Source organism: Heliangelus exortis, chromosome 1 (assembly GCF_036169615.1).
Source record: "Heliangelus exortis chromosome 1, bHelExo1.hap1, whole genome shotgun sequence".
NCBI classification, from domain to species: domain Eukaryota; kingdom Metazoa; phylum Chordata; class Aves; order Apodiformes; family Trochilidae; genus Heliangelus; species Heliangelus exortis.
This window is the reverse complement of record NC_092422.1, coordinates 136,416,935-136,438,160: the sequence shown is the minus strand read 5'-3', so window position 1 is coordinate 136,438,160 and position 21,226 is coordinate 136,416,935. Positions and strand designations below refer to the sequence as shown.

The 21,226-nt window shown below is 43.0% G+C and overlaps 1 protein-coding gene across 7 annotated transcripts in view; it reads left to right on the top strand.

Moving 5' to 3' along the window:
- Positions 1-17,288, top strand: part of DENND5B (DENN domain containing 5B) — a 112,977-nt gene extending 95,689 nt beyond the window's left edge. For all 7 annotated transcript variants that reach the window (XM_071769054.1, XM_071769063.1, XM_071769109.1 and 4 more), the window contains 9 exons: positions 2,836-2,964; positions 3,705-3,826; positions 6,251-6,396; positions 8,214-8,332; positions 9,387-9,574; positions 11,189-11,271; positions 11,425-11,551; positions 12,328-12,502; positions 13,338-17,288. In XM_071769054.1, coding sequence (XP_071625155.1) covers positions 2,836-2,964; positions 3,705-3,826; positions 6,251-6,396; positions 8,214-8,332; positions 9,387-9,574; positions 11,189-11,271; positions 11,425-11,551; positions 12,328-12,502; positions 13,338-13,521 — 1,273 coding nt within the window. In that variant the 3' untranslated portion in view covers positions 13,522-17,288. The remainder of the gene's footprint in view (positions 1-2,835; positions 2,965-3,704; positions 3,827-6,250; positions 6,397-8,213; positions 8,333-9,386; positions 9,575-11,188; positions 11,272-11,424; positions 11,552-12,327; positions 12,503-13,337) is intronic.
- Positions 17,289-21,226: the final 3,938 nt, after the last annotated feature.

Genomic DNA, 21,226 nt, shown 5'->3' with positions numbered 1-21,226 from the left:
AACCTTTGGTCCACTAGGGTTCAAGTTTCAGGTGTTTCCCCTTGGAGCAAGCCCTTCAATTCTGCCAGCAGCACTTGCATTCATGCCTCCCCCCTTCCCCCCGGGGAGCTTGCAGCAGAGGATGCAGCACCCTGGATGCTGGACCCTTGGCAGTGATGCTTAACCTGCTGCAGTCCAGAGAAACTGGGTTAGCAAAAACCTGCTACCTGCACGGAACCAGCTAGTCCAGCTCGGTTCTGGCTGTGCTGGGATCAGGAGCCAGGCACACCATCCTCGGGGGCATGGTGATACCCAGCAGCTGTAACCTCTTCTGTCAGAACAGCTATTTGCAGAGGGTACATCTCCCATACCCCGGGCTTACGTTTGACAGAGAAAATAGATTTTTCTTTATTACTAATGGGATTAAAAGCAAGTTCCGACCCAGGGAGCTGCACTGAAATTGCAGTTCAATGCCCTGACAAGAAGAGTTTGCTGTGTGGTGATGAGCATACAGTGATTTTGCTTAGGTCATGGATAAAAATAGAGCTGTTCTGACTCTCACAACTGAGAGTGAAATAAATTTGGGTTCCTGAATCCTCTGTTCTGTTACACTCTGCTTTGCTGACACCAAGACTGGTTACTGAATCTTTCAAATGTTTCTGGTAAGCTGCATGGCTGAAGATCCTTATTTTTCCCAAATGCACAATTAAAGCTAATCTGGTCTGAACCAGAGTCAGGTAATGAAGAGTACAAAGCGTGTGTAGAATAAGGTTGAGTCCATCTGTACTTGAATCTTCTTCCAGTAAGGTAACAAATTCTACTCAGTGTTTCATATTAGATATAATTCCAGCTGAGCTCTAGGGGTGGGCGAAGGAGAGGGAGGGGGGGTGATAATCTGTGCTTTGATCTTCCCATCTCAAAAGATTTGAAATGTCTGGAGGAGACTGTCTCAACACAACCTAGCTGAGTGTAGTTACCTCCTGTTTCTCAAGGACTCCAGATCATGTGCCCAGCTGTCTGGCCTTGGAAGGTCTAATGCTGGCTCTGGGCCAGGAAGAGTTTTCCAGCGGCAGAAGGCTCTGGGCAGTCATTCAGCTGGGAGGCACTGCTGCTGGCAGACAGTGGCTGCTGAGCTTGTTTATGAAGGGCAAGGGTTTGCATTGGAGTGTGATGTGCCCTTCTGGGTTTGATTTACAGCTCACTGACAGTTAGAACTTCTCACCTGCTCCATCAGAGAACTATCTGGGAGCCACAATAGGAAATAGCAGGAAAGTTTCTTTTTTTAAGAAAAAACAAAGAAAAAAAAAAGAAAAAGTGTTTTAAGTAACCTAGATTTTTGCCACTGGCAAGCTACCATTACTTCCATTGATTGTCTCTTCTGATGGTGCTTCATATATGTATGAACAGCACAGAGCCATATGATGCAGACCACTCAGCGTGGACTGCAAAGGTAGACCTGGATTTTGAGAAGCTGGGTAGGTCATGCTGGTGAAGAACTGTGCTGCTGAGCCATGGCTGTTATCTGCTTCATTTGTGCAGAGCAAACACATATTTCTGGGCAGCACAAAGTTGCACTGTGCAGATTTGCTCTTAGGGCCCTAGTCCTGCTATGTTAGAAGCTCTCTGAAGAAGATATTTTTCTGACATAATGCAGGGTCTAAATATAACACAAAGCACACACTTGGGTGTAACAGATGGGGGAAAGCACGAGACAGTGAGACTACACTCATCAACATAAAAGCATCAGTCACAGCGTGACTTTGTTGGGTTTTCTTTGGAGTAAATACTCCCACATGCCCTAATGCTCAGCAATGCATGCAGGGCCTGCAAGGAAGATGCAGGAGTTGGGAAGTAACAGAGATCAGTTCAGACTCAGCTGATGGTACTTAGAGCCTGCCACAGAGTTTTAGAGGGCTGAATTGCCTGTGCATGTAACATGCAAACTGTGTCAAAATTAAGAAATTACAGCCTTCTCTTTCCCCTGCTGGAAACTATTACGTTGTTTTTCTTGCTGTTTATTTAACCAAGTGGGGGGTTTTGGAAGCAGCTTCACCATGCCATGGCAGATCTTTTCCTCTTCTAAAGCTCTCTGTGCTCTAAAACTAGGGTTTCTGGCTTTCTCAAAGCTCTACTATGGGAAGTTAAAAAAAAAAAAAAAAAAAAAAAAAAGAGCAAAAACATAGAAGAAAGCCCCTATAGAACAGTTTTCCTTTCCTGCAGGGGGGAGGGCTATTCAGATTGTCCCTTACTCAAGAGCCTCATATCCCTGAAAGTGTGATTCTGCTTGTGACTGCCTGTCACTGTTTTTTTTCCCCAACAATCATCTTTCTCTCAGATTTTCTGCTGCTGCCACGATCAAAGGGTTTGCTAGGGCCTTCCTAGTAGATTGTGGTTTGGAGAAAATCTTAAGATGTGTATTTGTCCTCTGTCCTCACAGGCATACCCATTCATGTTAGCAGCTTCAGGAAGAGACTCATAGCAGTGGATCTTATAAGGTGTCTGCTTTTTTTAAGTGTTAGTAGTGTCCATGAGGACAATGCAAGGATGAGCAGATCTACCTCTGCTCACCTTGGCCAAGCAAATGTCAGGACACAGAGCAGGTGGTACAGGCTGTCGTGCATCTGGTTTGCAACCCATAAGAGAAAAGGGCTTTTCTTTGTCCCTGGGGCTGCCAGGGGTCTCAGTGCCACATTGCTGGGCTCTGCAGGGCCACGCTGGAGGGGGGTCTCCTTCTTTAGAAACAAAGTCGGGAGATGTTTTCTGATTCAGCTGCTGCCTCAAACTGGGTATTACCATTTGAAGCATGTAGGGGTTTTATGATTTATCTATCAATTTTTTTCTCTCTACTTGTTTCAGGCATGTTCAGAACATGAGTGAGATAAAGACTGATGTGGGACGAGCCCGAGCCTGGATAAGGCTTTCTCTGGAGAAGAAGCTTTTGTCTCAGCACCTGAAACAGCTGCTTTCCAACCAGGCACTCGCCAAGTAAGATGCCTCTTTTTCTTTAAGCTTCACTTTTTCATCTTCCTCACTTGTGCTTCCTCACTGTGCTTCCTCACAGCCAGGCACTCTGGGTACCAAACACTCACATCTGCTAAGAGCAAGATAGAAGATTATCTGGAGACAATCACCCCTTGGGTGATCTGCTGAAGGCATGGTGGCAGACTTACCTGTCTTCTCCTGAAGAAGATCTACATCTATCTACCTTAGCAGCTTTTTGTCAGTCTGTTGCCTTCAGATTTCAGGCAGTATTGAAAGCTCTGTGCTTCCTCTAAGCGGGTCCGGATTAACTCCTTCATGCCCCTTGGGGCAACTAGTGATATACACTGGGTTTGCTGAAATAGATGAGTGGCAGGAGGACCCCAGATGCTGCTTGCTGCCTTCCATGGTTTGGTGCCTTCTGGTTAGTTTTCTAAAATGAGATTATTAGACAAAACTTATTCTTCAGTAGGAAGAAAAGAGGTTGCTGTATGCTGGTTCAAATCCTCTACTGTGAGCAGTGAGATGAACTCTGGTAGCCTTGCTATGGTACCATGGAGCAGGGAGTGGCCTGCAAAACATGTGTAGCACAGAGGGTAAAAACTCCCTATGGGTTTCTTGTGTTAGCTGGGGAACCTCACTTTTCACACCTCCCATGAAGATGAACTCTTCGTTTGGTGTTTCAAACACCTTTTAAGATACATGATGCTTTTTCAACAAGAAAGCAATGTGTTTGTTTCTCCCAGGAAACTTTACAAGCGTTACGCTTTCCTGCGCTGTGAAGAAGAGCGGGAACAGTTTCTGTATCACCTGCTCTCCCTCAATGCTGTGGATTACTTCTGCTTCACAAGCGTCTTCACCACAATCAGTGAGTTGGAGAATCAATTTGTTTACCCCCCTGAACACGAATTAGTCGCTGTCATGATTTGTAAGAGACAGTTCTGCTGTTGCTGGTGTCAGAGTAGCTGAGCCCTTATCTGGAAACCATGGGTGCTGGGTGTTGCTCTGGGAAACCAGCTGGAGAGCCAAGGTTGTGTGGGAGTGCTCTGGAGAAGAGCATTGCTCACAGGAGTATAATCAGCAGCAAGTGCTGCTGCAAGCACTTGATTTTCCTCACTGAGTTGTATAGTCCCTTTCATCTTCCCTCCCAGACAAGTGCTCTACATCCTAATGCTTCTTTCTGGCCTTCAGTAAGTGTGCATTCTAATGGCCTGCTCTCTGCAGACTCAGAAGGAGATGGAATGAAATACAAGGCACTTTGTGTTCTGCTGTATATTTTAAATCTCGTTTTGTCTCTTCATAAATGCCAAAAAGATTCTCCCTTTCTGCCCTGTAATAAGGAGAACAGGGATTGGATTGAAATCTGAAAATGAATCTTTCTCTCCTGCACTGGGCAATGCAGAGAAGCCAGGACCCATGGGATGACCCAATTATTTGCATCCATCGTGGCAGCCTTCAGTCTTCATTTTCTTCCTGGTTCAGAGTGAAGTGAAGCAAGTTTTACATGGCTGTCAAAGCAGGCACTCATTCTATTTTTTCTCCTCTTAAAGCAATAAATCCCCTCAGAACTAGCACAGCGCAAAGAGATTTATTCATCCTTGATTACTTTATTTCTGTGGGCATCCAGCTTGACAGCTTTTCCCCTGTAGGACAAGTGCTTGGAATTTGAGGGTATTTTTTTAAAGTGCGATATCATTGTATAGCACAGAAAAAGTAAAAAGCTGGCTTATCTTACCCCATCAAAAAGGCACCTTGGGAAAAATAAGGAGATAAGAGTCTCCTGCAGTGCTAGCGTGCAGTATCTGAGTCAATTCCAAATTGGGCTGGGTGGCAGTCCTTGTCTTAAGCAGGTATGAGTTGTGCAGCTGTAATACATAATAATATCAACAATAATAATAGTAATGAAGGTGAGAGGAGTTGTGTGTGTGTGTGTAGGGGGGGGGTTTGTTTGTTGGTTTCTTTTTAGTGAGGGAATGTCCACAGAGACACACTGGACTTGAGACTTTGGTTATGCTGTGACCAGCTATGCCAGCATCTCTGACATTCCCTTTTCCCCTGTAACTTCCCGTGTGTCCCAAGTAGGCTGCAGTCAACTGTACAAGATTCAACAAGGCCAAGTGTCCAGTCCCTCACTTCGGTCACAACAACCCCAGGCAACACTACAGGCTTGGGGAGGAGTGGCTGGAAGGCTGCCTCATGGCAAAGGACCTGGGGGTGCTGGTCAACAGCCGGCTGAATACAACCCAGCAGTGTGCCCAGGTGGCCAAGAAGGCCAACAGCATCCTGGCTTGTATCAGAAATAGTGTGGCCAGCAGGAGTGGGGAAGTGATGGTGCCCCTGTACTCAGCATTGGTGAGGCTGCACCTTGTTTGGTTTTGGGCCCTGCACCACAAGACCGAGGAGACCCTACCACTTTCTACAACTAAGTGAAAGGAGGTTGTAGCAAGCTGGGTGTTGGTCTCTTTCCCAAGTTACAAGTGACAGAACAAGAAAGGGTCCCAGATTTTTCCAGGAGAGGTTTGGATTGGATATTAGGAAAAAATTCTTCACCGAAAAGGTTGTCAGGCACTGGAACGGGCTGCCCAGAGAACTGCTGGAGCCACCATCCCCCGGGGGGGCTATGGTTTAGCGGTGGACTTGGCAATGGAAGCTCCCCAGGTCACAGCAGTGGACTTTGTGGACTCTTGGCAGTGCTGAGTAAACAGTTGAACCTGAAGATCTTAAAGTTTCTCTACAACCCAAACCATTCCGTGATGAGTCCCAGGCTGCCGGCCCAGCGCTGCCTTGCCTTGAGGGGGGTTGGTTACCTCTCTCCTCGGCAGCCTCCGGCGCCGTCTTTGCGCGGGTCCGGCTCTGCTGCGAGGCAGCGGCGGTGCCGGTTCTGCGGCGGGGCTGCAGCACCACCGTGCGGTACCGCTGCCCGCCGCCACCCCGCCTCACGCACTGCCCTCCCCGCCCTTGCACGCCGCTGGGCTGCCGGCACCGAACCTCCGGTGCCGGCAGTCGTGAAGGCGGGGTCCCCAGAGCCGCGTCTGCGGGAGGATGTGGGGCAGGAGCAGGGGCCGGTGCTGTGAAGCCTCCCCGAGGGGGTGGGAGTGTCTGTGAATTTGTCTCACCCTCGGCAAGGGAGAACACAGGAGGAGTTCTCCCTGTCAGGGTGCTGAGATGTGGGACAAAAAGTTGCCTTCGCGCGAGAGGCGTGGTTTATACCAGAAACCGTGTTTACTCTTGAGGACGGGAGGGGAGGGGGAGAAAAAAATAACCAATTTTTTTTTTCCTCCCCTGCTCTTAGTGATCCCGTATAGGTCAGTGATAATTCCCATCAAAAAACTAAGCAATGCAATAACTACATCAAACCCATGGATTTGTGTGTCAGGAGAACTTGGAGAAACAGGTGTAATGCAGATTCCGAAAAACCATCTAGAAATGACATTTGAGGTGAGTACACGCTCTTTACATTTTACTTGGCAATTTGAAACATGCTTCCAAGTAAACATTAATTTAATGAGGGATGATTGTCTTAAGATCACAGCATTTCAGAGTCTGCCCAGGTGTTCAAGGTCTCAGTACATTCAAAACCAGGAAAATGGTGCTGCCAGCCCATCTGCTGGATGAAAACTCACTGTGAGCACGTACCATTTTTAACCATAGGTTTTGCTGCCATCCCTGTCCCAGTCCAGGGCTGCTCTTTTTTCACCAGCACCGTCTAGTTCCATATCTCTTTCCTGTACACATCTCCTTGCCAGCTAATCCTAATTTTCAGGGCTTATTTCTGTCTCCTTGTTTCCCTTCCTACTTTCTTTTCCCTTCTTTATGTTTTTCTTCCCATGTAACAACCACCCAGGTCCCACTTCTGGATAGTCCCAAATTTCTTCTCCTTGCCCTCCAACTCCTCTCCTGATATTGCTTTCCTTCCAGTCAGCCAGTCTAACTCCTGTGTTCTTCAGCATCCCAGCCCCATGTGCTGCCCCTTCAGACTGCAGAGCCACCATCCCCATCAGGCTCCCTGCTTGCTCTGTTGCTTCTCTTTGCATTTGGCTACCCCACATTCATCTCTGCTATCCCATCCATCAGTTTCAGATTGGCCTGGTGCCACCTCAAAGCAGCTGGTATGGCAGTGGGAATTGCAGGGAAAGCCCCATCAGGCTCCTCTAGCTCCAGGCTGTACTCAGCAACCAGTGATTGCGTAGGAAAATCTGCTACTAAAATTAAAGCTGTGTCCACTGAGCATATGCATACTGATTTTCAACAACAGTAAAAAAAAAACAACAAAACCTCCAAACAAATACAAACCAATGAACCAACAAAAAAACCAAAAAAAAAAAAAAAACCAAAAAAAAAAAAAAAACCAAAAAACAAAAACAATTCTTCTGCCAAACATAGGTACTGACAGAGAAGATATTTTTGTGATGTAATGGCCACCCCTCATTCTCATATTAGTTTTTTGTAGATGTAGAAAAGATCTGCAGCTTCTAAGAAGCAAAATAACAGATCTAAACATTTCTAAGGACCATACTAACACTGTTCTGGAATACTGCTTTGGCTGAAGCTCTCTCAAAATATCAGCTAGGTAGCCACCCACTATAGAAAATGCCAAGCTGTTTGTTTGGCCCTAACAGAAGCAATGAAAACCAAGATCTTGCAAGGGAAGTGTTTAGGTGACGTTAATAGAGGTTTCTGTCAGCCCCACCTACCATTACATACTGCACTGGAATTCACAGTCCCTTGTTTTCCTTGTTTGTCTCTTTGTGACATTAAAAGTCTCATGTTTATGATTTTTGTCTTGCCTAACAATAACAAATTGATCTTTGAAAACACATGATACAGGGACTGTTTCATAGTGCAGAGTGAGTCAACTGGAAATCCGTGTGCTCAAAATGCATTTTTTAAAAACCTGTTTCTACTGAAGAACTATTTCCTCTACAAAAACACACTTTTTTATCACCTGAGTTTAGGATTTTTTAATTAACACTTCTGAGAAGTATTCTTTGTTGAGTGCTCACAAAAAAGAATCTAATCTTTTCACAAGCTTTTAATAGTTTTTATCTCAAGGTATTTCTTCTGTGCTAAAATAATTATTCTGCTTTTCAAAATGTTCTGCATGTTTGGTTGAGAGTACTTGCTATATAAATCAAAGGAAACTGAATAAAAACATACATTTGAGACCATATGTGTGCATGTGGTGGGGGTGTGTGTTGTCTCTTGCTGGTTTGTTGTTTTTTTTTAAATTAAGTAAAAACTGTTACTCATTTCAGTGCCAGAATCTAGGGAAGCTGACGACCGTTCAGATTGGTCATGACAACTCAGGGCTGCTAGCCAAGTGGCTGGTTGATTGTGTCATGGTCAGAAATGAAATAACAGGACACACGTACAAGTAAGCAAGAAGTTTTAATTTCCTTTGTCTGAAATTTCTACTTGTTAAATCTAGAAAAAGCAGGAAGGGGTTCGTCTTCTCAGCTGATGGAGCAGTGAGGGCTGATTTGGGTACCCAGTAGGGTTGCCTTGGTCTCCCCCACCCTCAGTTTTCTCATTTCAAAAACCCTAGTTGAAGTAAAATAATCTGATAAATATTAAATGAGACTTGAATGTAGGATTGTCTTTGCATCTTTCTGAGACAGGACAGGCAGTATGGATACTTGTGAGGTGATTCATATGTTTGTGTCTATTGCATCAATTTAAAGTAGTGTGGTAAAGTTGGGCACAAAAGCTGTAATGATAGTCTAGGGTAAATATTTGTTTCCTTTTTTTCTAAAAAAAAATATTCAAATGTCTGAGTACAGTAACAAATGTACAGAAATTTAGATTACAAGGAAATAAAAAGTTTTTATGATTTCTTAATCTTCCTTTGTCAAAATGACCTCCTAAATCATCATTAGTCTTACAAAACATTTGTCTAAGCAGACTTAAATATTTTTTCCAAATATGGACTTGGATAATTCAGAGAGGTGAGCTCCAGAGCTCACAGGTGGCCATAGTGTGTTGGGGGAGATGGGGAACAAGGACTGGAGGTATGGACATGTGCATGGATTTTCTCAGGACTGGGAATGGGATCAAAAAAGTACAGCAATAAAATGGGAGGTGAGGTTTGAGTTAGAGATATCACAGCTTCAGCTAGGTGTGAACTTTATGTAGGGCTTTAATTGCTAATCATCACATTTTTTTAAGAGGCTGAATATCAGTTGTGGTTGCAAGTAAAAAAAAGACCCCGGCAGAAATCAAGGTGTGGCCCTTCAAATATGTGCATAACACTTTCTGTTGTCTTATGCTTTCTTGCAATCTCTTCGTATTTCCCTTTTCCTATAGTTTCTGGCTACAGAGTATCTCGTGCATGTTTGACAGTGTTTATGGGTGCTAGCTGTCCCCCTGGCTTTGAGATAAAGCCAGGCTACCTGTGTGGCTGACCTGTGTTTGTGCTGGCTGTGCTGCAGGTTTCCCTGCGGGCGATGGCTGGGGAAGGGCATTGATGATGGAAGTTTGGAGAGAATTCTCATTGGGGAGCTGGTGTCCTCCACCTCTGACGAAGAGCTGGGAAAGCAGTGCCGTACCCCACCCCAGCAGAAATCCCCCACCATGGCTCGACGACTGAGCATCACTTCCCTCACAGGGAAGAACACCAGTGAGTGCTTCTTTTTTTCCCCAGGGCCCTACAGAAAAGAGGGTAGCAACTGCTGGGAATTAAAGCTCGGCGCAGAAGAACAGCTGCAGGATGAGTTTCTCCTGCCCTCGTTTGTGTGCCTGCATCTCACTGTACACGTTGCCTTTTTCAGTGTCCCCATTTGACAGCTGAGAGATAATAATCTCTTTCCTTGGAGCATAGCGAGATGTGAGATGAGGGAGGAGGAGGCAGCAGAATTTGCAGTAGTTGGTGGTGCTCAGCTTCCCAGCTCACTTTGAAGCCAGTGGGAAGGCAGCCCTCTCCAAAGGGCAGCTAAGAGCCTGATGTGGATCCTGTGAGCTGCCATCTGGAGGAGCACATCTCCATAGGGATCCCAGGGGACATCAGCTTCACGTCCCTAAAATTAGCTTTTATGAGTAACTGCACCTGGCTACAGCAGGGCACACGACCGTAAGGGCTACTTGAGAGACCCTTCACTAAAGCATACAGATGAGCACAGTGTAGATCCCATTCATAAATCTGTCCAGCTGCTGTAAAATTAGATTACATGACTGCTGAAATGGCAAGCAAGGAAAGAAAAATTAATCTTCAAGAGTAATGCAGCATTTTAAAACCACCATGGGACCACTGCAGCTCTTTACATCTGCGAGTCCACATTAGCTGGAGGAGTGGGCACCAGAGCTACTTGCAGAGCATTTCCTTACATCTGAGAACACTAAGATCCAATAATTAATTTCTCTTGTGAGACACATGAGGCTCTTTGTTACTCCTGCCAAAGACTGTGGAAGTCATCATGTTCTAAAAGGACATTCCCTGCTTGCAAAATAACAGTTGTAGGATAAGCTAAAAGCAACCTACATATGCCTGAAAAACTCGAAAGGACTCATAGAGGAACTATGAAAATTACTGACATCTGGAAAATATCTGCTTAAAAGGAAGTTTGAAAATTTCAGTCTGTTTTAATCAAGGTGAATGAGGGACTAGATCATTTTCTGCAGGTACCTCCATAGGAAGATGAGGTGGTAGCAGGTGGAGACATGGCATTGTTCAGGAGTAGAGGCTGAACAGATTCAGAGCAGAAACATGGCATATATTTTAACACAGATTACTTACTCATGGAACCATTAATATGGAATATTCTCTGCCTGTGGCCCCTCACACTGGTACAATGAGGAGACTTGTGCCCAAAATAGATACTTGTTTTGGCTCAATGAAACATTGTGGGTTCAAGTCAGGAATTTGTGAGTGCTGGGTTTTCTGGGCTGTGTCATGTAGCAGTGAGTCAAATGCCTGGGCTACAGCCTTTCAGTTCGTGTCTCTTGGTGTGAGGGTTGCTGTACTCTATGTGATGAGCAAGATGTGATTAACTCAAAATATTTATCAAGCCAGATCCTTGGGTTGTGCATTTTTAAATAGGGCGATTAATTTGACTATTCCAGGATTTATCATCAGTTGCTTGTAATTAGGGCTTAGGTTTACCCAAGACAAATTGTTTTCTAACTCTGTTAAAAAGATACAGAATAATTCCTGCAGTTCAAGCTATATAATAAGATTTTGATAGATATTATATAGTTGGTGTCTTCAGCTAGTCACATGTTCTCCATCATTTCACAGAGCCTAATGCAGGACAGATCCAAGAGGGAATTGGGGAAGCTGTGAACAATATTGTGAAACACTTTCACAAGCCAGAAAAAGAGGTACTTCCTATATTTCATGACTTGCCTGGTATCTAAAATGTATATAAATATTTTTATAAATGGAGAACTCATAGAGATTGTATACTGTTTGATTTGAAGCTTCGGGCACACAAACAAGGCAAGTTGTATTTACAGACTCTCTTTTTCCCACAGAGGGGGAGCCTTACCATTCTGTTGTGTGGAGAAAATGGTCTGGTTGCAGCACTGGAACAGGTCTTCCACCATGGATTTAAGTCAGCTCGCATTTTTCATAAGAATGTTTTCATCTGGGATTTCATAGGTAAGTGGGTATGTGATTTGGAGGCAAAAGAAGAAGAAAGATTAGGGCAAAATGACTACTCATGCACAGACCTCAGATCATGGTGAGTTAGGGTGCTGTTTGTTCCTGTCTATCACCTGCTCTAGGCTGCTTAAAGTCAATGAGAAACAAGATGGAAGATGAGAAATACTAAATTCTACATAAGGGATGAGTGTGAACGTGTGCAGGAATTTAAAGAGCACTTCAAATTGTAGTCATTTATTCATAGATGAATGTTCCAATAGCTGTTATTCTACCTGGAAAGAAGGTAGGCTTAAGGTTGGGGTAGATTAGCAATTCATGTAAGGGGGAGAGTTGGGAAAGGGCAAGGAGTGAAAGGTTTAGATTCCTAGTTGTTTATGAGAACTCACCTAATCACTGCACTGGTCTTCTGGTGATGCTTATCTGTAGGCCCACGCTGTGGTAATTTAAGATGTGCTTCTTCCCTTAAAACATGCTCACAAGTTGAGATACTTAGCCTGAGGCTAAGTGCTTGCTCAGATGAAACCACTGATAAGGACTCTGGTGAAGCTTCTTGATGTTACCTAACTGTATTAGACATCAACCAGCCTGCTGATGATCAAAATGTAGCAAAGGTGAAGATCACCACCTACCTATGGTCTTCAGAGTGAGGAATCCATATATAAACTGTACCATAGCTCTCAGCAGGTTGTTTTTTTTTAAGGATTCCCTTGTGTAATTCCATGTCACAATGAACTATTTCTGCTCACTGGGTTCTCGTTTTCTCCCTACAACAGAGAAAGCTGTTGCTTATTTTGAAACCAGTGACCAGATTGGAGACAATGAGGAGGCACTTTTGCTTCAGAGATCTTCATGCAAAACCTTCTGTCATTATGTTAATGCAATCAATACAGCTCCAAGGAACATTGGAAAGGATGGCAAATTCCAGATTCTGGTTTGCCTGGGGACGAGGTACGTAACTACTCTTTGTTATTTTTTCTTCTTGCATTAGACTAGAATATTTTTACACCATTGTTATTGCCTTTAGTTTTTTAAGACATCTGATACCTATCTATTACCTAGTACCTTCTTCAGGCAGCTTTACTACTACATGATGAGAGCAAAGAGGCCATAGTACTACATAGCTAGTTTCTAATCTGCTAAAAATGCTTTGAACTCTATTATAACTGTTAGCTGGACAGTCATATGTTTGAAGTCAGTCTTGAACTTGTGGTTTTGATGAAGGGCTGGCCTTGAGAATTCAGATTTCATATGCTGGTGCATTTTTAAATCCCCACTGTATCACTTTGCCTAGGAAAATTGGATGTCTTATAATTTTGGCAACGCATTTCTAGATGAATCTTCCTTTCCTAATAGGATGCTTTCTGTCTTGCACTTGGGGAGGGGCAAGGGGGCTTAGTTGTATTTTGAATGGTGGAAGTTGGTATGTCTAGAAAGAAGCAGCAGTTTTGTCTTGTCTGGATACATGGAAAGCCAGATGGAAAACAGTTTGGTTTTTTTCCTGAGTTTTACTTTCCCTGTTCCTGATCTGAAAATGTTGCTGAATTCTTTCAAAGTCAATTATCCATTTCTGCTGATACCTTTCCCCCTTCTTTCCTCCAGTATGTTGAGGTACTTGTATTTTTCTAACAAAATCAAGGGTTGTGATTACACAGGAAACTTTTATGTGCAAACAAGCATCACCCACAAAAAGACTGTGTGTTTTAGGCTGTGTTCTCAGAGAAGAATTTCAGTTTGATATCTGTTGCACGTGGTGCTAAAATAACTTCTTCTACCCCTTTTGCAGGGACCACTTGCTCCCTCAGTGGATCCCATTGCTGGCAGAGTGCCCTCCCATTACAAGGATGTACGAGGAGAATGCTCTCCTCCGGGACCGCATGACTGTCAACTCCCTTATCCGAGTTCTACAGACATTGCAAGATTTCAACATCATCCTGGAAGGATCGCTCATTAAAGGAGTGGATGTTTAGCATGGCTTTGCTGAGAACTTCATTATTCCTTTCCCAAGCAAGCAAACCACAACTGGAGACCTGTCAGGACTTGAAGGAGATGGTAGTGCACCACTGTAAGGCAAAGCTGCCGGTTGGAGCAGGAGCAGGAAGCCCAGTTTGTGCCCGATGGGGACTGTCCTCTAAAGCTGCAGAAAGCCAAGATGCAGTATTGTAGTTTATTTGAAACAGAAATTTAGTATAAAATAGAGTATTTTCATGTGTTAGATGTGTGTAAATATGCTATCTTCTTTAAGAAATTATATTACTCTAAGAAATTTTTCTTAGACTGAATGTTCTTGTTCTGACTATGGATAGCTTAAACCCGGGGAAGGACTGGGGTGGGAGGGAAGGACTGATGTAGAAAGGGATGCCCCTACTTGCTTGTGAGGAAGAAGCCAATCAATGTGTAAACACAGTGCAAACTCAGCAGGGCTTTTTTCAGGTAATGCAAATTAATAACAGCAAATATCCTTATGTAGCCATTGTGATTGTCTCATTCTTGGAAATGTTGTAAACATATGCTGGTTTATCCTACTGTACATGGTCTCCCTTTCTTTGTTTTGTTTGTTTGAAGACTCAGTCCTTCAAACTGAAGGGAAGTCGTCTTTTTTTTTTTTTCCTGTCAAGCCTTTGTGTCACTTCTGCTGATCTCCAAAAGGGGAGGCAAGTGTTGAAATGCTTAAACACTGGAGAGGAGGTCTGCTGTCTGTCAGCCTCAGAGTCTGAGAGTACGAGAAATCTCTCTAAACAGTGCTGCTGTAGCCTGAGATTGGGAATGCTGGCTTGCTTGTCTCACTCGGTGTGTCCCTTGCCTGTCTTGATCTGATGATTCCCCCCCTTGTCCTCAGCCACTTTGTGTTGTGGGTTACTTTTGAGGATTTTTTTCCCATATTGAGGGATTTGGTTCATACCAAATTCTTGCTGTACTTGAGAAGCATCCTTGCTGTAGGGTCATAAACAAGAATGTTGTGCTACTGAAGTGTATCAGGTGGCTTTGAAATGCTGACATGTTATGAGTCTTCCTTTATCCTGCAGAATGAGTGTTCCTAGGAAGTACAGGATCTTGGATTACATTTATTTTTTGTTTTGATTTTGTTTTAAATTATCCAGCAACAACAACAACAACAAAATAAGAAAAAGGAGTGAAAAAGAAAAAAAGAATCTCACTTTGGTATTTTTAGGCTCCTCTCATACACTCTTTCCAGTTAATGTGTTAGTAATACAGCATGTATAAGTAGATACAGGTCTTGGAGAGGAACTGGGAGCAACTGAAGTCCTGTACACTAAAAATTTAACAATAGGTTACATTAAAATAAATTTGTGGATACAGTGCAGCAAATATGGAGTGTATTTTCCATTCTTGTGATGGAAGGATCTGAGGTGTATTCAGCTTCACCTGTTTTTAGTTTTTGCAGGTTAGTTTAAATAGGGATGTTTGTCTGAACTTGTTTATTCCCTCTGATCTTGGCCATTCTGTCAGCAGATTTCTGTGGATGTTTCAGTGTCAGCTGTGGCTGGGGAAAGGCCCTGAACAGGTATTGTAAGCACAGTGCCTTGCTCTGTGCTCTCAAACAGCATCAGGAGAGACTTGGGAACAGGGGGCAGTAGCGGGTCTGGGTATAGTGTGCACATGATGGACAGAGGAATGAGAGCTAAGAAAAAGGAAAGAGGATGAAAAGTAGGGTTTTCCTTCTCACCTGCCTTTTGTCAAACTTCTCTAGTTTTCCTGTGGTCCTTCTGCTGTCCAGTTCTTATAACAGCACTCAGTTCAGCATCAAAGTTTCACACTGTATTTCCAGACAGAAGAAAGCTCTTCATGTGACTTTGTTTCATTACAAGGGGGAGTTTTAGGCTATGGAAGGGCTTTTTTCTGTTTGTAAAGAAGTAAAATAACACTGTTGGAGAGTCTTTAATTGAGGGTTTCAGTTTTAATAACAATTCTTTCCTCTTGGGATTGTACTTCCTTAAACTGACTAAACCCATCCTAAACACTGTAGGCAGCACTGCCATGTCACTACTGTGGGTGTGAGTAAGTAACACACAGGCTCTGAGTGGTGTCATGAGTTGGTAGCTGGAGCCCATGGCAGTGTGGCATCTCTTTTACATTTCTAGAAATGTGAAATCCAGGCTGGTTTTCTGTGTGGCCAGGCAAGTCTGCTTAAAGTCAGTAGAGAAGACGCATGACAGCCCTTCAGCAGCAGTGGAAAATGCATCCCTAGTACTTAAGTCTATCAGTAAATTACACATTTAGTACCAGAAACCGTGTGGCAGCATAATTTGGAAATGACTGCTTAGGATGTTTTGATTTCTTTTACAACTCAAGCCTTTTATGTCTAATGACTGCTATACATGGTGTTTTTTTTTTCACACCCAACCCAGTCTAAGTGACTTTCCTTTTACTGAAATAATAACCTCTTCAGTCCCTGGATTTCTTCACAGCAGCATCTGCATTTGCTAGCTGGATACTTCTCAAAAGAGTATTTATGACTTAAGCAGTCATACCATTCATATGCCATGACATGGGTTAAGTGCAAGCAGCATAAAGGATAAAAAGCACCTCTAAAGGTCAAGCAGATATGAATAAACCACACACAGAGAAAGGGCAATAGCAAAGTCTTTCTTAAGTTACAATTAGTCAAAACCTGAGAAATTTTAAAATTCAAACTTCCCCATTTCAAACTACATTAAAGAACCTTTAGCACTTAATATAACTTCATGTCAGCTTTTCCAGCAAGCTTTGACTTGTTTGGTTTTGTTAGGTTTCACATCATGTTAATAATAATAACACAATAAAAATTATGTATGTCTAATATTTCCTTGTAGGCAATAAAGCACCCTAAAATATGTTGAAAGGGCACAGCTGAGTGCCTCAGAGTCCTAGAAGACTAGTTACTTGACAAACTTGGGAGTATGGTTCTTTGTAGTGAATTTTTTTCTACCATGTATTTTTATTATTATTATTTTAATTTTTTTTAATAGACAACTTTTGTTTTTTGGAAAATGTGAGGTTCATTTTCTGTAAGGTTTACAGAAATTATTCTACCCACTATAATGGTGAGAAACCCATCAGGATTCTTCTAAGCTAACACAGTTTTTACTTCAGTGTTAAAGCACCTTCATTGACTGAGAAAGGGAATCTTGGAAAAGACCAAAGCTCTCTGGTACCTGCTTTAAAAAAAAAAAATCCTATTGAATACCTGTCTGCAGATGTCTGAGTTTGCATCGTCCTGTTATACTAACATCCAGTGTGGTAACTTGAGAGAGTCAGATGCCTCACTATTGTATAAAATGTGTATTTATAATTCTCTGAAATGAATGAAATCCTACTGTTTAGTGAAAAACCTACTCATGTTTATTCCAAGCTGGTTTGTGGAATTAGATATCATTGTTCAAAAATGTCTTTTTAGAATAGTTGTGCGATGGCATATTTGAGAAAATTCCTTCTTTCAATCAAATGAAGGTGCCCATCTTATGGGGAAATGCTGTATGTTACACTTGAAATGTACAAATGTGCCCTGTATAGCTTAAAATGATCCTTAAATGTCTCCATTAAGTATATTTTGTCTTTACATTATTACTAACTGAATAAGAACTGGATTATTTTCAAGACAATATTAGTAAAAGTATTGTTATATCAAGCACTTTAACATACATATCACAAACTGACATGGGTTTTTCAGGTTTTGAAGTACATTGAAATACAGCTTTTCATGCTATGTCCTTTACAAATAAAACTGTGAGAATAATGGTTGGTGTCACTTTCTCCTGGCAGAGAATCCAAGAGGTTGGAGCCTCAAGCTGAAGAGCTGATCCGAACCTGGAGCATGTTTTGTAAAGAAGGGAAGAAGTCAAACAAAATGGTCCAGCTGATAGAGACTCCTGGTACTGGGAACTTACTGGAGCAAAGAGGGGGGAGAGAAGGTGTGAGAGTCCACTCTCAAAACCTGCCCTCCTGCCTCCTCTGACCCAAAAGTCTGACTCTTCTGAGCCTGCCCAGCTCCTCATTTTTAAGGCTTAGGTGGAAAGCCTTGAAATGGGATCACAGTGAAGTTTGGCTCTTAGCAGGGCAGCGTTTGCTCGGCAGCCTGGGTTGTTCTCTCTAAGTATTGAGAGAGCATGGGGAGAAGGAGGGTAGGATTCTGCTGGCAGCAAAATGGGAAGCCTGGGATTAACTGAAGCCAAGGTTCTCTTTCCTCTCTTCACGTGGGTTACTTTGATGTTTGAAGTCAGGTTTAAAAAGCTGAAATGAAACTCATCATGCCTCCAGTCTGTCAGTCAGCATGTCTGGTAAGAAGAGAGGTTAAGAGAGGAGAGAGAGGTGCTTTCTGAACTTGGAAAAAAAAAAAAAAAAAAAAAAAAAAAAATTATAGTGAAATGCCCTGTGTAGTTATTAGGCTTTTCTAAATTGGACTGGATTTTCAGAAATTCCTCCTACCCTACCCCTTGCAACTCTAGATCTGCTGGGACTGGCAAAAACATGAGAAATTTTGAAAACTGCTTAGTTGAAACATGTGTGTGCATGGTGCATGTGAGATGAGGCACGTCAGTTTGTTCATTTTAATTCCTGGTTTTGAAAAGGCAGATATTTTGGGAAAAGACTAGAAGTCTCAGAGGCTGGGACCATATATGTGGAAATCCTAAAATGCATTGCTTGATTATACTGACATTTATCAATAGTGTAGCAGCAAAATGATAGGATCCCCAAAACAGGAATAAAATCCATAGAGCTGCTTGTGGTCAAATTTCCATAGCAGGTGGGGCCATACTTAATGCACCTCCTTACTAAGTGTGTTAGGCTTAAGTATGTAAATCAGAGATAGTGGGATCTGACATCTTAAAGGCAGTAAGAACTTGAAGTAAAGCAGGACTAAACTTGTCCAGATGAGGAAGAGCAAATAACTTCCATCAATGACCACTGTGCTGTCATTGATGCAGTCTGGGAACACCATGATGTTTTCTGCAAAAAATAAATAGAGGAAAACTCCGAAAATTTGCACAAGTGGGAGCTGAAATAGCTCTCCTATCTAGTTTGTTCCTTATCTTGTTTGTTCCTTTGAATTTCAGGTAAGCTTGCTGGAACTTTGCTCCTGTTCAGAGCAAAGCTGCTTCCCTGTCACCCCATCGACTCCTGTCAGAGCAGTCGGGGACCATCTCCCTGCTGACATACCTGTTTTCTCTCCTGTTCTTCCATCAGACATCTATCATCATAGGCTGGTTTGAGCTCAGCACAGATTGTGAAAAGTATGGGAAAAATCCTCTACAGGTCTGCTATCTGGTGGCTGGTTAAGGTAAACTATCTATTGAAGCCACTGCAAAGCTGATCTGTCAGTGGAAAGCTGTAGTTCTGCAGGAAAGCTTGACACTGTAATGGGCCCATCTGTATTCCCTGAAAATCTCAGAGGCCATCTCAGCTCCTCTGAAGAACTTCTTCTGTCAGAAAAGGATTTGACCAGACAAATTATTTTCTCCTTTAACCAAACCCACCTTTGGCTCAAAGGGAGGGGAATTAAAAAGCTCAATAACATGCTTCCCTCCTAGTCCTTTCTCACAGCATATTTTTCAAAGGACATTGCTGTTAAGAACCTCATTGCTGTGTGATCTAGTGACAATCTTGTTATCATTCAATAAGAAACTCTGTGGGATCCACAAATGTAAAATAATTGTGGCTTACATCAGAGAGGCTCAAGTATTTGCACCAGTTACTCTGAGTAATATTGTTCCTCCTGCTTGTAGTGGACATCCAAGACTTGCGCAAGTCTACTTGTATTGCACAAGGGGTAAACATAAAAGACAGACAAAACTTGTGATTCTTTCTCATTGCAGGAAATCTCTCCCCTCCCCAGTACAGACCCCTTAGTTTTGTATGACCCTTTCCCATAACGATCCATTTATTCTCAGAGCAACATGTTCAAATGGGTGAGTGGTGGAGTGCTCCATTCACCCAGCCTCGAGTGCTCAAGCCCTACTTTAGAGAGAAGTGTTAAACAAAAATGTGGCAAATGAACAACTTGACTTGTATTTGTGAAGTGAATGCACTTTTGGAAGGGCTGTGCAGCAGATGTAACTCCCAAGTAACATAAACGCCTACCGCAGGGCACCTCTTCTCCCAGCACGAGGCAGGCATGGAGAATGCCAGAGACATCCCAGTCTTCACACAACACATTTGGTGCCAGATTTTCTCCGTTCCCCATGGCCAGCTGATAAAAGCCTAAACTGAAATAAAATTATTTAACTCCTCCCTCAATAGTAGCCAGATGATGGGTTTGGTGCTCTGCAATCCTCGCAGGTTTTTTTGTTTGTTTCAATGAGGGGTTTCCACAAATGCTGATGTCAGCCTTAGGAAGCCATTTTCCTTACTCTGCCTCTGCAGCCAGAGGGAAGAGATGAGCTCCTTCAGTAGGTCTTGTGAAGAGAAACCTCACTTGGCTGCTTTTAATTATGCCTAGAGAAGTCCAACAGAGGCAGCTTGCAGAGGCTAAACTAGCATTAATCTTTATGACTATTCTCCCCAGCACTGTCTTCCTACACTGAGTTCATTTCTTCAAAGGCATCCAAGTGATATATGAGCATGTTCTTTACACATGAAAAAAATAAGTGTGGAATCTAAGGGTGATGGACTGAGGTAGTTCTGGCTTTTACAATATATTGATACTTCAGATATGAAGACAAATTATTTGTCTTACAGAGGTTCAAGATAGAGACCAGAAAATGTGACTTTAATTTCTAGGCCTCTTTGACTTCCACTTTCAAGAAGTTTAAGCAATTTCCTTATGACATATTCTCCTTTGGAGCTAGGGAGCTGAGGCACAGAGTGGTGGGGTCATCACTTCAGCAAGTCATGTTGATTGCCTTGTCAGTCAATGCTGGTCAGCCTTGGGGTTACCAACTGCACATCCAATGCCCACTGGTGTGAGGCTGAGAGCAGCTTTCCAATGCTACTGTGACAGAAGTACACACTGAGGCCTCATCTGGGGTTAATTTCAGTTTAAAGGCACTTCTGAAACCTGTTGATTTGTGGTGTTGTGGGCAAGTGCAAGTCTGTCTAGCTATGTATGGTTAGAGAGTTTTGTAATCATTAAGACAAATGATCAGGCTTTCAACTTAATTATAATACAGTGATTAGGGTTACTATCTGCAGTGTACTACAGAAATTGATATAAATACTTGACTGACTGTTGTGTGAGGCTGGCAACCACTTCCCTATGAAAAAGGGATGAGGGAAAGGCTGTGGATGTTTTTTACCTAGACTTCAGTAAAGCCTTTGACACCATTTCCCACAGCATTCTCCTGGAGAAACACTGCTCAGGGCTTGGGTGGCCATGTGCTTCACTGGGTAAAACACTGGCTGGATGGCTGGGCCTGAAGAGCTGTGGTGAGTGGTATTTAATCCAGTTTGCACAAGTGGTGTTCCCCAGGGTTCTATAAAGAGAAAACACGTTTTGCAAGAGCAAGTCTCCCTAGGTTTTCATCCTGATTCCAGGAGGTACTGCCATCCCTTAGTCCCCCGTAGAAACTCTGGCTGCTGGGACAAGAGAAGCTGTCAAGACTAAGAGGCAGGAGTTTTGGTTCAGTGTAAGTTTAGCTTCTTCTGCTGTCGCTAATGGCAGGGGATGAAGGGGGGTGTTAGAATAAAGGAGACCTCCTTGCTGTATAGCTACACAAAGTTAATCTCCTCCCCTCTCCA